The sequence below is a fragment of the Staurois parvus genome, unplaced genomic scaffold (genome assembly GCF_062004578.1).
Source record: "Staurois parvus isolate SC_StPar_1 unplaced genomic scaffold, SC_StPar_1.0 ptg000080l, whole genome shotgun sequence".
Classification (NCBI taxonomy): domain Eukaryota; kingdom Metazoa; phylum Chordata; class Amphibia; order Anura; family Ranidae; genus Staurois; species Staurois parvus.
Genome location: NW_028317876.1, coordinates 186945 through 203198, shown reverse-complemented (window position 1 = coordinate 203198; position 16254 = coordinate 186945). Strand labels below are relative to the sequence as shown.

Below are 16254 nucleotides of genomic sequence, written 5' to 3'. Positions count from 1 at the left end.
AGTGCCCCATCATTGGTGTCAGTGGGGGGAATAGTGCCCCATCATTGGTGTCAGTGGGAGGAATAGTGCCCCATCATTGGTGTCAGTGGGGGGAATAGTGCCCCAACATTGGTGTCAGTGGGGGGAATAGTGCCCCATCATTGGTGTCAGTGGGGGGAATAGTGCCCCATCATTGGTGTCAGTGGGGGGAATAGTGCCCCATCATTGGTGTCAGTGGGGGGAATAGTGCCCCATCATTGGTGTCAGTGGGGGGAATAGTGCCCCATCATTGGTGTCAGTGGGGGGAATAGTGCCCCATCATTGGTGTCAGTGGGGGGAATAGTGCCCCATCATTGGTGCCAGTGGGAGGAATAGTGCCCCATCATTGGTGTCAGTGGGAGGAATAGTGCCCCATCATTGATGTCAGTGTGGTGGAGGGGGAAATAGTGCCCCATCATTGGTGTCGGTGGGGGGGGGAAATAGTGTCCCATCGTTGGTGTCGGTGGGGGGGGGAAATAGTGTCCCATCGTTGGTGTCGGTGGGGGGAGGAATAGTGCCCCATTCTTGGTGTCAGTGGGGGGGGGAATAGTGCCCCATCTTTGGTGTCGGTGGGGGGAGGAATAGTGCCCCATCTTTGGTGTCGGTGGGGGGAGGAATAGTGCCCTATCGTTGGTGTCAGTGGGGGGAGGAATAGTGCCCCATCGTTGGTGTCAGTGGGGGGAGGAATAGTGCCCCATCGTTGGTGTCAGTGGGGGGAGGAATAGTGCCCCATCGTTGGTGTCAGTGGGAGAAATAGTGCCCCATCGTTGGTATTAGTGACACAAATGATGGGGCACTATTCCTCCCACTGACACCAATGATACTTACCTTGCTGACCCCTGCTCCAGCCTGGGCTTGCTCTCTCACTTACCTGTCAGCTGTCTTCCTTCTCTGGCCGCTCTTCTCTTCACTTACTCCGGCAGCTCCCTCGATCTTCTTTGATCTACGCGCGCTGCCGCTCGGCTCCTCCTCTCCAAGCTCCACCTCCTCGCCGGTGATTGGCCGCCTGTGTGCCTCTCCTGAGCTACAGTTCCGGTGGCCAATCAACGGCGAGGAGGCGGAGCTGTTGAGTGATCCCGGAGGTGTGGCCAGGTGACAGGGCAGCGTATCATCCCGCCCACACATCGCCTGAGTCAGAGGAGCGGTGTCTCGGTTCCTAAGACCATCGGAAATATGTGTTTTCCGATGGTCTTAGGCGACCCCTGTGAAATGGTCGTTCGACCCCCAAAGGGGTCGCGACCCCCAGGTTGAGAACCGCTGGCTTAGACCTTGAAGAAAGGGACATACCCCGAAAGCTTGTCCTCAAAATTGTATGTTAATGCAAATAAAAAAGTATCACGGACAGTACTCAATTGTTGATGTAGCTATATGAAACTATATTCTCCACATTTAGAAACCTTTATAGAAAGCGAACAAATTGGCCACATTAGCTTGCATTCATCCTGCAGCAAACCTGCATTGTGTGAGCAAAAATGATGTGGGAGCTCTTCTGACCTGCTCTATGTACTCGCTCCGTGGACATCCCCATGGCCTATTGCCTATTTTTGTTCAGGGAAGTATGACTCCTGGTTTGGGGGAGGGGGGGGGGGTTGTGTTTTTGGTGTTTTTTTGTTTTTCTTCTCTGTTGCAAGGTGCATTTGATTATTTTATGTTCTTCAGTCTGTGCAGGGTATTCAGCTAATATACTGATCTTTCTGATGTATTGGTTGCGGTTCTCTGTTTCCTTCCCGGGGTTCAGCCTGAGTGGTTACAAATTGGTTCTCCAATATTTCTCTTATGGCGCCTCCTGATTTGAAATGTATCTCCTGGAATGTGCGGTGCCCCAACTCCCCCATTAAGCTCTCCTTGGTCTTCCAATTTCTCAAATCCTATGCCCCACATATTTGTATTTTGCAAGAAACACATTTGATGGACCATAGGATACTGGGTCTCAGGAGAGCTTGGGTTGGTCATTATTATAATGCTATGTACTCTTCTTATGCTCGAGGGGTTATACACAAGGCCCCTCTTATACACAAGAAGTTGCCATTCACTCTCCTTCATCTCAGGCTGGATCCCAAGTGTAAGTATGTTATAATCTATGTGACAGTTAACTGCTTTGAAATGGTAATAGTTGGGCTTCGCACATTTGCTTGCTGCCTTGACCCCGCTCCTGGCCTCGTATCCCACATGCCATATTCTTCTTGCTGGTGATTTTAATCTTATTCTGGACCTTAGTGTTGATAAATTATATTTGGACACCAGAGGGTTGTTGGAGTTGGCCAAATGAACGGAGCTTTACCAGTTTACGGATGTATGGCGCTGTAAAAATCCTGGGACCAGGGCATACACTTGTAATTCGGCATCGCATAGAACTTTGTCTAGAATTGACCTTTTTTATGTTACACCTGCACTTTTAGCGAGGGTTCGGGAGATTTCTATCCTGCCACTAGGGTTTTCTGATCATGTTCCACTTCTTCTTACATTTCTGATGCCCCGGGGGAAAAAGTCTAGAGGTTATCTCTGTATTGGATCACTGATCCTGATGTAGAACCCTCTATAGGGAAGGCATTGGCGCTTTATTGGGTCTCTAATGAGAATACTGCTGCGCCTACTACTACCTGGGAGGCTTGTAAGGCTACTCTTAGGGGTCAATATCAAACCCTGATAGGGGGGCTACAGGTTAGACGGCAGGAAGAACTGGACTTGGTGGACCAGAGGGTACAGGAAGCTGAATCTAATTATGTGCTCTATCCAGGTCCTGTTAGTCATCACGACTTACAGCTGGCTACTAGGGATGCCTTGTTGCTTCGCACTGAGGCCTCCCGAAAGGCTATGCTGCATCAAAAACAACATATTGAACAAGATGACAAAGCAGGCTGCCTTCTGGCTTGGTTGGCTAGGGAACAATCTGCCCTGTCCAATATTGCCCTTATACAAGCCAAAGACTGTTCCAGGATTCTTGATCCACTTTCCATTAACCAGCGGTTTGCTGACTGTTTTATTCCTGTCTGTAATCCTTCAGAGCTGCTTTTTATGCCACAGGATTTGTCCCAATATCTGGATCAGGTTGACCTGCCGTCTCTCACTGTTGTCCAGAGGGAGCGCTTGGAGGTACCAATTTCCTTGGAGGAGATCCAGCAGGGGATTAGCGCTCTTCAGTCGTAGAAAACGCTGGGCCTGGATGGCTTTGCAATTGAATTCTATAAAACATACATTGAGCAAATGGCTCCCTGTTTTCAAACACTTTTTAACACACTCCTTGAGACTGGAACTTTGCCCTCTGACATGCTTCAAACGGTGATAATGGTGATTTTGAAGCTCGGGAAGGACCCAACTCAATGCTCCTCATACCGGCCAATCTCCCACCTAAATACTGATGCAAAGTTACTCGCTAAGGTGCTGGCAGGGAGACTGGGTTTGGTTATCTCTGCGGTGGTGCATCATGATCAGACGGGTTTTATGCCGGGGAAGGGTACGGATATTAACATATGGAGACTTCTCATCCATATTTCTGCGGCTCGCAATAGGGTTGTCCCTTGGGTGGTGCTGTCCCTGGATGCCGAGAAGGCCTTCAATTCGGTTTAGTGGGAGTATCTATGGGAAACACTGCGTCGATTTGGATTTGGCCCTCATTTAATTTCATGGATTAGGTGCCTTTGCAGTGTGCCACTTGCGAGAGTACGTGGTAACCATATCCTTTCCCCCCCTTTTGCTCTCCATAGGGGCACTCTGCAGGGCTGTCCGCTTTTGCCGGGATTGTTTACCCTGGTGATTGAGCCCTTGGCCTGCTTGATCCGCTCTTCCGATTCTTTACATGGCCAACCGGTGGGCGATTGGGAGGATAGGGTTTCCCTGTATGTGGATGACACTCTTATATTTGAGGGACTGTAATTCATTTCTTAGAGAGGCGCTGAGTCTTATCGATCGCTTTGTCAGGTACTCTGGTATTTGCATTAATTGGGAGAAGTCCATACTGTTTCCTCTTGCGTCAGGGGCCCTTTCCTGATCTTTCCTTCGACCCTGTTAGATCGGTCTCTCGCTTTTGGTACTTAGGTGAAACGGTGCAACGTGACTTGAAGTATCTAGCGGACATTCTTCATCCCCTTGTGCAACAGTTGCAGACTAAAATGTACTGCTTGGTCTTCCCTTCATAATTAATTCATAGAGGTCCAAAGTCTAACTCGGCCATCACTCTTCCTCTGCTGATGACCTTGGGGATGTGGAGTCAGGCTAGAGTTCAATTATGTGTAAATATCACAAACTCCCCTCACACGCCACTTTGGGGCAACCCTGCCCTCCCCAATTTGCATACGATACCGGATCCAGTGGCGTGGGCTTGATATGGCATTAAAACGTTGTACCATATTATGCCTACTGGTGTCCTCCTTCTGTTTGATGAACTCAAACTCAATCATGGTCTGCCTAACCGAATGTTTTTGTGGTTTTTACAATTGCGTCATCCGGTGGTCGCTCAATTTCATTCTCCGTTCATTCAGACGGATCCATTAGAAAACTTGTTAATGGAGGATTTTCCTAAGCGGTTATCCGCTCTCCATTCCCTGTTAATACCTCTCTACCCCTAGAATACAGGTGCTTTTGGATAAATGGCACACAGACATCCCTTCACTATCGGAGGGCGATTAGGAGGATTGTCTTCTACAGTGCCTCCCTACCATGATCTCAGCCAGGGACTGCTTTATACAGCTTAAATTTTATCATAGAGTATATTACACCCCGTGGCGCTTGGCTGTGATCTATCCTGATAGATCGACCACATACCCTCACTGTGATATAAAGGTGGGCACATTTCTCAATATGTTTTGGTAATGTTCAAAGCTTTTACCCTTCTGGGTCGGGGTGCTAGATACTGTTAATACTATTAGTAAACTGTCTATTCCCATGGATTTGCTGATATTGGACCCTTGGACCTTTTGGAGATATTTAAGCATAATAGACTGTTTGTCTTCTATGCTTTTTACTATGCTAGAAGAGAAATTTTGTTAAAATGGAAACGGTTGTCTCCGCCGACAGTCTCGGGAGGAAAATCGGCAATCCGTTGTACAAACTTACTTATATGAGCCGTCATTGTCCAGCTAATTTTGATAAAATATGGGCTGGGTGGGTGGAGGCTCTCAGGGCTTTACAGTGTAATACTTGGATTATTCTCTTGTGGGTATGTCCAGTTTATACTGTTTGCTTGGTTATTGTTTGTTTATGATTTACTTTTCCTCTTTGCTCTTCTTCTTCCCCCTCCCGTTCACTCAAGATGACCAGTTGACTCTGTATGATCTTTGGCTTTGGAGTGACGATTTCAATAAACACAACTGTTAAAAGAAAAAAAAAAAATTTGCTGTCCATAGTCAGTACCTAATAGACACGGATCAGGGCCACTGGCAAGTATTTGTCACCACAGTAAAAGATCTGGTCTTGTTAGGACAGTCTTAAACATTGAATGTTGCTTTTATTACCTCAAGCACTAGAAACTGATTTAGTATTGCCTTTTTCTTCCCTTCTTATTTTTGCTGGTTTCAGCTGTTATTTTTTTTTAATTGGATTTGAGATGAGGAATGAGTGCTGCTCTCTCCAATCCTCTGCAGAGCTGACAATAGTGCTGGATGCTTCACTCCCATGTCTGCGTATGCTGAATCTCCACTAGCAAAAGAAGCCTTGAGCAGCTTCTAAATGTGCTTATTGTTTCAGTTTTCCATTGAAATGCCATACAAACAGCTACTTTATTATGAATAAAGTGCCCTTTGAAACAAAGCTTCATATTCACCATGTGGCCAAGATTACACAGCCTACCCGATGCCTGGTTAGACTTTCAGACTGGATTAATGTGTCCTGCCCACCGCCTCAAAGCCTCTGATTAGTTTCCAGTCTAATTCATCGAGAGCGGCACGAGAAACACAAAGGGGTGAACATGGCTGATACCCTTTCATCTCTTATCTCGTCGTGAGCCTTTGTCTTAAATGACAGTACCAGGCGGGCACCGCAGTTGCACAGCAAGTGCATGGCCCATACACCCTCCTTTCAATTTCACTCTAAGATTGGTTGCAGATTCAGGGAAAGCCTGTGATGTTACCTTGCTGACCTTGCTGCTTGTGGCGTCCTGCAGCTTTTGCATAATTCCTTTGTTGGCTTCGGTTGCTGGGAAAAGAAGTAGGTCATTCCAGATTTTATTCTTTAATATAGCAAAGTCCTAACTTGGCAAGATGTCATGTATTTGGGTTTTTTTTTTCTTTTTTTCTTCAGTTTTTATTGGGTAGCCTTCTAACCATAACAATACCATAGCTTTATAGCAGTGTAATAGATAAATGCCATTTAGTACTACTACATTAGTTATTCAGTGAATCCCTCCAGGACTTTATTGCATGCATCACCCAATTGCCTTTGTCTGCAGCGTTCAATTATTTAAGCTCTTTCTTCCTTTTACAAGATGAATTATTTCTACTCCACATGCTTCTAAACACAAGCATTCTATGCACGTATGTCTTGTGCGAATGGGGCATATTTTTAAAGCAATGAATGTCACTTTTACCAAACATTCACTGGCGGTGAACCAGTTACTCATTTAAAACATATACTGCAGTCAGATTTGCCTGCAGTCAATGTTTAATACATGTCAAGTTGCACTGCTTTTTAAATATGCCCTGGATGGGGTACCTTAAATTATTTGCTTCAGCGGCTCAAAAACCTGCATGCTTATCTTTGCAACTATATTTGCTATCTTTTTGGGTAAATCTTTAAAAGAGCAGTTAGTTGTAGGTGCCCCTCATATTCAAGTAGATTTTTTATTTTTTTTTAATTAAGTTCTTATGTAGATCATATTATACGTTGATTCCTTATGGTTGCTTTGTGCTTGTTTGATAAAAAGGGCCAGACATGCATGAAGACACATCATTTTACAGTCATCTGATGTGTTGACTAGTGTCTGTTCCATGGAAGGAAAAAGCACAGTAAATTTACATTACATTAATTAAAACTCTGCTTGAGGCATTTTACACCTTCAGATGATGCTTTTCAAGGCTCATTATATTTTAACAGTTCTGTCCGTTATTTGGATCATGTTGTGTATCCTGTTCTTCTGTAATACACCATAGATTTATGAAAAAGCATGTCACGTATTCATAAAATTTGGTGCTTTACCAAAAAAGTAGCTAAATGAACCTTTGAGAATTGGCATTTTCTTTACAGATTCCTCATTGAAGTTAACAGTTGGGACCATTCTGGCATGCAACTGCTGATTTTTAAGAAACGATTAGATATGAGTCTCATGATCAGGGGCGGACTGACCATTTGGACACTCGGGCACTGCCCGAGGGCCCGGGGTCAGTAGGGGGACCCATGAGATGCCCCTGGTACCTTTTTCATAGGCTTTTTTGAGTTTGGGCAAGGGCACAGGGGCCCCATGATCCCCTAGGGGGGATGAGTTGTCATTCTGCCCCTGCTCATGATAGTTGCTCAGGGCTACTGACAAAAGTATAATTTTACAAACACAATGCTATAATAATTCTCTGCATAGTACACATTTAGGTTTGAGTAGAGGTCCACTTTAAGCATCACATGTCTTATTAAAGCTGCAGTTTTTAATCTAGGAATTGCTGCACAGTACTAGTCCACTTCTTTTATTGGTAACCTGGATACTTAATTGAATGCTGAAGCACCCACTTGCTGATTTACAGCTCAGCTCCATTGTTTACTTTTTAGTAGTTGAATGCTGTTGTCTGAAATTGTTCTTTTATGTTTTTGCCATTTTCTTATAACACATTTTAGCAAATCATTCTGCCAAAAATATATATCAGATAATATTGTAGGCCAATTATTGATGTTTGTGTATTAGTGATACTTTTTGCTTATATACTGTATGTGTGTGTGTATATGTATGTATCCTGGACTTTGACCTATCCTTTCAGCCCCAAATCCAGTCTTTGTCCAAATCTTGCACACTTCACATCTGTAACCTTTCTGAAAAGTGCCCCTGATCTCTTTCTGCAACTATTGCTACCCCCCTTCAATCTATTATGAATTCTGCTGCCAGACTGCCTTCCAATTACTCAACAAATAAAATTCAAAATACGAACATATAAAGTATTTTATGACGACGTCCCAAGCTACATCCTCATTCTTGTCTCAATATATCATCCAAACCATCCTCTCCGATCCTCCCAAGACCTCCTGCTCTCTAACTCCCTTGTGTTATCCTCCCATGCTTGCATCCAGGAGTTGTTCAGAGCATCTCCCATCCTCCCTACCCCAGTCTGTCTGGTTATTTCCTACTCTGTCCACCTTTAGGCAATCCCTGAAAACATCCATTCAGGGATGCCTATCCTGCCTCCACCTAAAAGATGAACTTTACTTTCTACATCAGCTAATCCCTCTCACAGTTAATACCTTTGTACCACTTGCCCATACCTATTAGATTGTAAGCTGTCATGAGCAGGGCCCTCCTAACTCTCTTGTATTGGAATGTTTTGTACCTGTAATATCTTCCTGTATATTATAAAAAGCTGAGAAAACCGTGCTATAAAAATCCTGTATAATAATAGTAACAGGACTAGAGCATATAAATGGCATGGTATTCATTACTTTTTAATTTGGGCTTTTTAAGAACCTGTTCCTCTTATTTCATATCTGACGTTCACGTGTTTATTCATGTATTTGTCTTATTTTATCAACAGCTACAACTGCCACAAACAGCATCAAGACTGATGAAGTTCCAGCAAAATGCATGAGACAGAATGGCATTGGTACTACTCAGCCAGCTAAAGTTACACTGTCAAGAGTAAGAGCTCAGTCACTGAAAACTGCACAGACAGGTGGGTTTTCCAGAAATGTAGGAAAGCTCAGAGGGACATGAACTGTCATTCCTATGATCGTTTGGTAGAAGAGCAAGTTCCTACACTTGGCTCATGTGCGTGTTTTAGCATGACATGTACTGCACATTTGTCACATAGAGAAGGGGCTCAGGCTATGTTAGACTGGGAAATGTTAGAAAACAATTCAGAAGTGCAGTATGATATAACTCCACTAATGCAACCCTCGTCTGCTGTAGATGAACACATACAATATTTATTTCACAGAAGCCAACATGCATCTTAATGAGTCTTTATTCTTCATATGCTGCAAGTTAGGATTACAAATTCAAGTTCATGGATGCTTGATCTGTGGAGTTAGTTAATGATAATAGTTGGGGAAGAGAAGTATTATTAAATATTTTCAAGTTTTTTTTATTTTAACTTTCCCAATTCAAGTCTAAATAATTGTAGTTGAGAGACTTTAACTCATTCTATGATAAACCATAGTTTAAATGTGTTAAAAAAAAAAAAAAAAAAACCCTCAAATCATTTTGGCTGAACTTGTTTGGATTACTGTGAGGTCTGAGGCTCCTTTTCATTAGGAATGTTTGCATTAAATAGACCATTTGGTCAATAAACAAATCATCCTTAAGGAGGTTGTAAACTCAAACTCTGTTCACTAAAATAAAAAAAAAATGTTATACTTAGCTGCTCTGTGCGGTGTATTGCTAAGAGCTACCCTAAACCTCTTCTGCCCCCCCTTGCCAGCACTCTCCACTCCACCTCTCGTCCATGTGCCATCTTAGGAAGCTGCTTCCAATGGGGTCACATGTGCAGGCGCGATCCCAAACCTGGCTATCAAATACATAAGAACATACAGCGTGGCTCGAGCCCACCCCTCCCCACTGGATTTGACTTGCAGCAACAGTGGCCAATGGCTCCCACCGCTCTCAGCCAAGCTTGGGGGAGAGGACAAGAAACTTGGGACTGACACAGCACTTGATTGATGTGTAGATGGGTGAGCAGTGGGCGGGGGACCAGAAATGGAAGGTTTTTACCTTAATACATTAAGGTAAAAACTTTTTGACTTTAAAACGAATTAGGGCTTGTTCACACTAGTTGTTGGGGGGCAGTAAAACCCTGTTGGCCGAGCTGCACTTTTACTGCCCACCCAACCACTACTCCTTTTAGCTACAGAGGCAGCAGCCAGGGGCATGCACATGCTGCAAAATAAACTACCTTTCAGCAGGCACAGCATCTGCTGAATGCAACCAATTCAAGTCAACTGAGCAGCTCTTCAGGCACCCTTCAACCGTGTACATTGCCTGTGACTGCAGCTTGCTAGTGTGGTCATTAAGGGGTGTTTTTGTGCAGAAGAAAAATGCAGCTATCCACAAAGGCACACATATATGGTTTTCTGTGTGATCCATTCATAGTTGCATACAGCAGTCAGATGCAGGGCACAATGGTGCAGGAAACTGCTAAATGTCTGCATTTTTCAGCTCTGTCGCACCCTGCCTCTGTAAAGTTAGGGGGAAAAAGGGGGGAGAACAATGCTGTGTGGTGTAAAAATGCAAGGCATTGTCCTCCAAAGCCTGCCCAACATAGAACATTTTTCTTTTCAGGCAGTGTGAACCCAAAGAAAGACACAATGTTTTTTACCTTAATGCATGAAGGTAAAAAAAACACCTGTGTGCAGCAGCCCCCCCAAATTCTTGCCTAAGCCCCTTCTCGATCTAGCAATGTGCACAAGAGCAGCAGCTCTCCCAGGATTCTCTGCCCCCATTGGCTGAGACAGCAGCGGGAGCTATTGGCTTCCTCTACTCTCAATGACAGCCAGTGAGCCAATGAGAAGAGCAGGGGCCGGGCTGAGTCGCACTCTGTGTATGACTGGACATGCAGAGCAACAGCTTGAGAGTTTGCTATGGGGGCATCCAAGCAGGCTAACTGCAGCAGGAGGAAGGGGCAAGGAGCGCTGGCAGGGAACCTAAGAGAAGGAGGATCTGGGGCTGCTCTGTGCGCAACACCACTGCACAGAATAGGTAAGTATAACATTATTATTATTTTTTTCAAAGTGATATTAAAGGCAATTTTTAAGTGCAAGGCCAGCCTAAGAGACCTAATCATAGTAGCTTTCTTTGGTTATCTCCTGTGCTTGTGAAATTGTTGTATGACTTGAAAATCATGAACATAAAGATGTAAATATTGTCTTGTACTTGGGTGTTGCCAGGTATTGACAATTTTCTGCTTAAAACCAGAGACTGTTTCATCACAAAGGGCTAAGTGTGTAATTTCAGGCTGCCACACCCTTAAAACACTTTTTCAAAGAAGTGTATGAGAACAGTTTTCCCTAATGGAAAAGATGCTTCAACTAGGTCCATGACCACAAATATTCTATACTAGAGCAACGCTGTCAACCTGTGGAGAGGGTAGTGTTAGACTATTAGATTTAGATATGACAAACAAATTAAAGCTAAACTTCACCAGTTAAAGAAACTTTTTTTTTTTTTTTCCTTTTGGGTTTTATGTAAATAAAAGCTGACCATTGTAAGCACTCCTGTAAATGGTTTGTCTCCACCCACATTTGCTGGACAGCTTGGTCGGTTAAGTGCAGCATTACGAAGAAAAAAAAGACAGGCTTTCTAATACAAAAGAGACATCCTATGGGGAATTTATTACAAGTGGAACTTGGAGAAATTGTGCATAGTAACCAATCGGCTTCTATCTTCAGGTTGTTCAACTTTGAAAAAGAAAGACTGAAGCTGGTTGGTTGCTATGCACATATGCTCCAGTCCTTTGTATCCTGAGCTGTGCATACAAAGTTTACTATTTTGGCACCTGCTTAGATGATTGAATGCCAGGAGTGATGCCCTCTCGGCCTAGCCAATCAAAACTGTCGAAGATTGCAACCTGAGAAGACTGGGTAAAGATGTCAGTGGCGGGTAGGGAACTTCGGCACACCGTGTCATTGAAGCACAGGTGAGTATAGTTTCCAGTTTAAAGGAAGTTGAAAGGTAAAAGGCTTACTGGATGGATCATCTGGCAAAAGGGAAATCAAAAGTCTAGAAAAAGAAAACAAATGCAGTCACCACATGCATTCACTTTAAAGAAAGAACTCCATCCCAGACTTTGTTTTGGATAGTAGGCATTGGCTAGAATCATAGATGATTTTTACTGCGGTTGGTGTTGCCTTGGGGGGAATATTTTTGTGACTTTGAGTGGTCACAATAATTGGAGGTGAGCAACAAGTGCAAGGAAAGCAAGAAACCTTATTAAAAAAATAAAATACAATTTCTAGGTCCTTTTTAGTCCAAACTTTGACCCCTTTGAGGAGGTGTCTTCAGTGTTCCTGTATGATCACTGGGCAGAAAGCCAGGGGAAATCTTGACGGGCATAAACCACTTACTAAAAGCAGAAATTTTGTAATGCTTTAATGTTAACCCACCTTCATACATTCTTTACACCGCTTAGCTGGTCCCAGTTCTAGCTTTATATTTTTCTTTGTCACCTGCCTGAGGGTCTTGTAGGCAACATAACAGCTGTTGGGTGTTAATGTATGGAAACAGAGGAGGGGACTGAATGTGTTGCCTTAAAGCAGATCAACAAATTACTTCTTTAAAAAATTCAAAGCATGGCATTACTTTTTGTGTCTTTTACATATTACTTATTAAACACTCATTAAAAAATGAATACATTTGTATTTTGAGCATCCAAGACTAATTGTGAATGTATTTCCTATTGTCACAGTTTATCTTAAAGTGATATTAGCCCTTTGTTAAAGTGAGAAGTTACAATTTCGCTGCCAGGTCCCTACAACGTAAGGACCTCTGCAGCACTGCTTCCAGGTACGGACCGGACATTCCTCACATTCCTGCGTCTGCTATAAGCTCATGGTCACGTCAGTGATCATAAACTTACAGCAGAAATTTTCGGCAGACTCTGCTGAACAAAATAGCTCTGATTAGTGGCTAACAAGCCACTGATCAGAGTTATTAACTTAAAATGTGACACCCCTTCCCCCAACCCGCTGCCGCTACTGTGTCTCACCCACTGCCTTCTCCCCTACAGTTCTGCCTAGCTCCTAAACTGCACCCCTTTTCCTGCCTTACTGGCCCCTTCCTCCCCCCTTATCTGTGTCCCACAGCACAGGTCCTCTGTGGCTCCCATGCAATTACCAGCTTCCTCCGGCTGTCCCTCCAGAAGTTGCATGGGAGCCACCCCGCTCTCCATCCTGACAGCAGGGTTAGGAAGGAGAACTGCTTCTGACTGATGTGACTCCACACCCCCCCATGCAGTGCTGCTAGCTGGCTGTCCCTCCTCAGCCTCTCACCGCCTGCAGCTGCTGACAGCTGTCGGGATGCAGAGTCGGGGCTGGTAAACACACTCAAGTGTTCAAGCCCTGCTCTGTGTCTGTGAGACACACTGAACTCAGCTAGGCCCTGACACCCACTCTGTCTTTACTGGCTGTGATTGACAGCAACGGGAGCCAATGGCTCCTGCTGCTGTCTCTGTCTATAAATGCAGAGATGTGCACGAGAGCAGTTGCTCTCCTGGGTCTCTGCATTCATAGGCTGAGACAGCAGCGAGAGCCATTGGCTTCCGCTGTTGTCAATCACGGCCAGTGAGCAAATGACGAGAGCAGGGGTGGGGCGAAGCCGCAGCTCCATGTGTGAATGGACACACGGAGCAGCAGGTGCCCCTGTAGCAATTTGACGGGAGGGAGGGGCCAGGAGCGCCATTGGGGGACATGAGAAGATGAGGATCCGGGCTGCTCTGTGCAGAAGGAAGTATAGACATGTTTGTTTGCTTTTTTTAATATTTAAGCCTTTAGAATCACTTTTAGGGGTTTTGGTAATTTCTGTTCAATGACATGGCTTCCTACTGCCTCTTGTTCTTCAATGGATAGCTGGCTCTCTAACAGCACCAATTAGTGGTAAAATCTGGTATTACATCTTGAACACAGCAATGCACTAAAATGTGGCAAAGCAAGTGTGTTGCAGTGCATTGGGGTGCCATTCCAATTTAATGGCACTGCTAAATGGAGAAATTGTACACATATATGTTATATGTAAATATACTAGGCTGAATAAACACAACAGTGATTTGGAAAGATGCTGAGTGTATTTTTGTGTGTCTGTTCCCTACTGCAGCAGTTATTAATTTGGAACCACTAATCAATATGAGGATTGGAGTTGCCTATCTGTGAAATTTTCAATAATAATGTCCAGAACATAGATTATTTTAAAAATGTGAAACAAATAATGGGTTTATCAGAAACCTGGATCTAGAGCAAACATAGGCAATTATTGAAAACTCATGTAGAAACAATCAGTAGATCCAGAGATCTAAGCAGCTGAACATTTAAGAAAATCTTGACATTTTTTCTAAATTGTCCTGGCTCTGCACCCTCCTATCTGTTGCCCATTGAGGATGCCCATCATCCTCTGGTATTTACATCCAAACTCGAACGCTTAGCCTATAATCGCCTAAGCTCCCATCTCATCGACAACAACCTCCTTGATCCCCTACAATCTGGCTTCCGTCCCCTACACTCCACCGAAACCGCCCTGCTCAAACTCAGCAACGACCTGCTAATCGCCAAAGCCAATGGCCACTACTCAGTGCTACTACTCCTCAACCTCTCTGCGGCTTTTGACGCGGTCGACCACCCCCTCCTCCTCAAAAAACTATACTCTCTTGGCCTCAGACTCCGCTCTCTCCTGACTCTCTTCCTATCTATCACAACGCTCCTTCAGTGTTACCTATAACGCTGCCACCTCCCCCTCACTCCCCCTCTCTGTTGGGGTCCCCCAAGGTTCTGTCCTCGGGCTCCTTCTCTTCTCCATCTATACCTCCTCCCTTGGTCAACTGATACACTCCCACGGCTTCAACTACCATCTCTATGCTGATTACACTCAAATCTATCTCTCTACCCCCCACCTCACCCCTTCAGTCTCTGCCCGAATCACTAGTCTTCTGAATGACATATCAGACTGGATGTCACTCCACTTCCTCAAATTAAACCTTGCCAAAACTGAGCTCCTAGTTCCCCCCCCCCCAGCCTGTGCCCCCCGACCTCTCCATTACGACCAACAACGCCACCATCAGCCCCACCCCGCAAGCCAGAGTACTAGGTGTCATTCTAGACTCCAATCTGTCTTTCCAGCCCCAGGTCCAATTGCTGACAAATTCATGCAGACTCCACCTTCGCAACATCTCCAAAATATGCACATTCCTAACTCCAGAAACCTACAAAGCAACTCATTCACTCCCTTATTATATCATGACTTGACTACTGTAACTCCCTCCTCGCTGGCCTACCTCAACACAGGCTATCCCTGCTTAAGTCTATCCTGAATTCTGTGGCCAGACTCATCCACCTTACTAACCGCTCTGTATCTGCCACCCCCCTCTGCCAATCTCTCCACTGGCTTTCGATTGCCCAACGAATTAAAATTCAAATTATTAACATTGACGTACAAAGCTGTTCATAACAGTGCCCCAAACTACATCACCGACCTGATATCCATCTTCCACCCAAAACGCCCTCTCCGCTCCTCACAAGACCTCCTACTCTCTAGTTCCCTGGTCTCCTCCTCCCATGCCCGTCTACAGGACTTCTCCAGGGCTTCCCCCATCCTCTGGAACTCGCTACCCCAATCCATCAGACTGTCATCTACCCTCCTCACCTTTTAGGCGCACCCTGAAAACTCATCTCTTCAGAGAAGCCTACCCCGCCCTCACCTAACTGCCCATTTCCTCCGCTGTTCCCACCACTCCATCCCCCACAGCTATTTCCTCCTGTACCACTCTCCCCTCCCTCCTAGATTGTAAGCTCCAAGGAGCAGGGCCCTCGAACCCCTCGTGTATTGTATTGTTACTGTGCTGTCTCGTTTACTGTCTCCCATTTATAATGTAGAGCGCTGAGCAAACTGTTGGCGCTATATAAATACTGTATAATAATAAAAAATAATAATAATCTAGACCAATAGAGCTTTTCATTATTCATTGAAGGTGACCTTTTTGAATTTTTCTTCATGTACTTAGTATAAATTGTCAGAGGTTGTGACAGGTGTACTTTTAGAACCCTGAAATCATCTGTTGAATATATTACATGCTTCCTATTGTGATATATTTCAGTATAGTGTTTTGATTTAACTTTTCTAGCTTCCAGTACTAAGAAAAGTCCTCTTTCAAACCAAGCTGTCCCAAAGTCTGGATCTTCGGCATTTTTATCAAAGCGGGCAGAAGGCAAGACTGTGAATGGAGGTGAGAGAACCAGGGTGGACTTATTTTATATATTTTTTTTTTTTGCATACCGAATGAAAGAAGCATAAAACGTTAGCATTTCCCATTCCAGTATAAACATGTATTCACAGTTCAGTTTTTACCATATTTAACTTGTACTGAATTATCCAGAATCATTTTGTCTCGGCAGGGCTGCTTGCAATTGCCGGCT

General features: G+C 44.4%; 1 protein-coding gene across 2 annotated transcripts in view; it reads left to right on the top strand.

The window, feature by feature from the left end:
• The window catches only part of MTUS1 (microtubule associated scaffold protein 1), a 289384-nt gene that overhangs the window by 132239 nt on the left and 140891 nt on the right, over positions 1-16254 (top strand). The window contains exons 1-3 of one of the 2 annotated variants that reach the window (XM_089669557.1): positions 5955-6159; positions 8679-8816; positions 15963-16064. In XM_089669557.1, coding sequence (XP_089525683.1) covers positions 5970-6159; positions 8679-8816; positions 15963-16064 — 430 coding nt within the window. In that variant the 5' untranslated portion in view covers positions 5955-5969. Of the gene's footprint in view, positions 1-5954; positions 6160-8678; positions 8817-15962; positions 16065-16254 lie in introns of those variants that run through there. The other variant, XM_089669556.1, reaches the window with a different exon arrangement.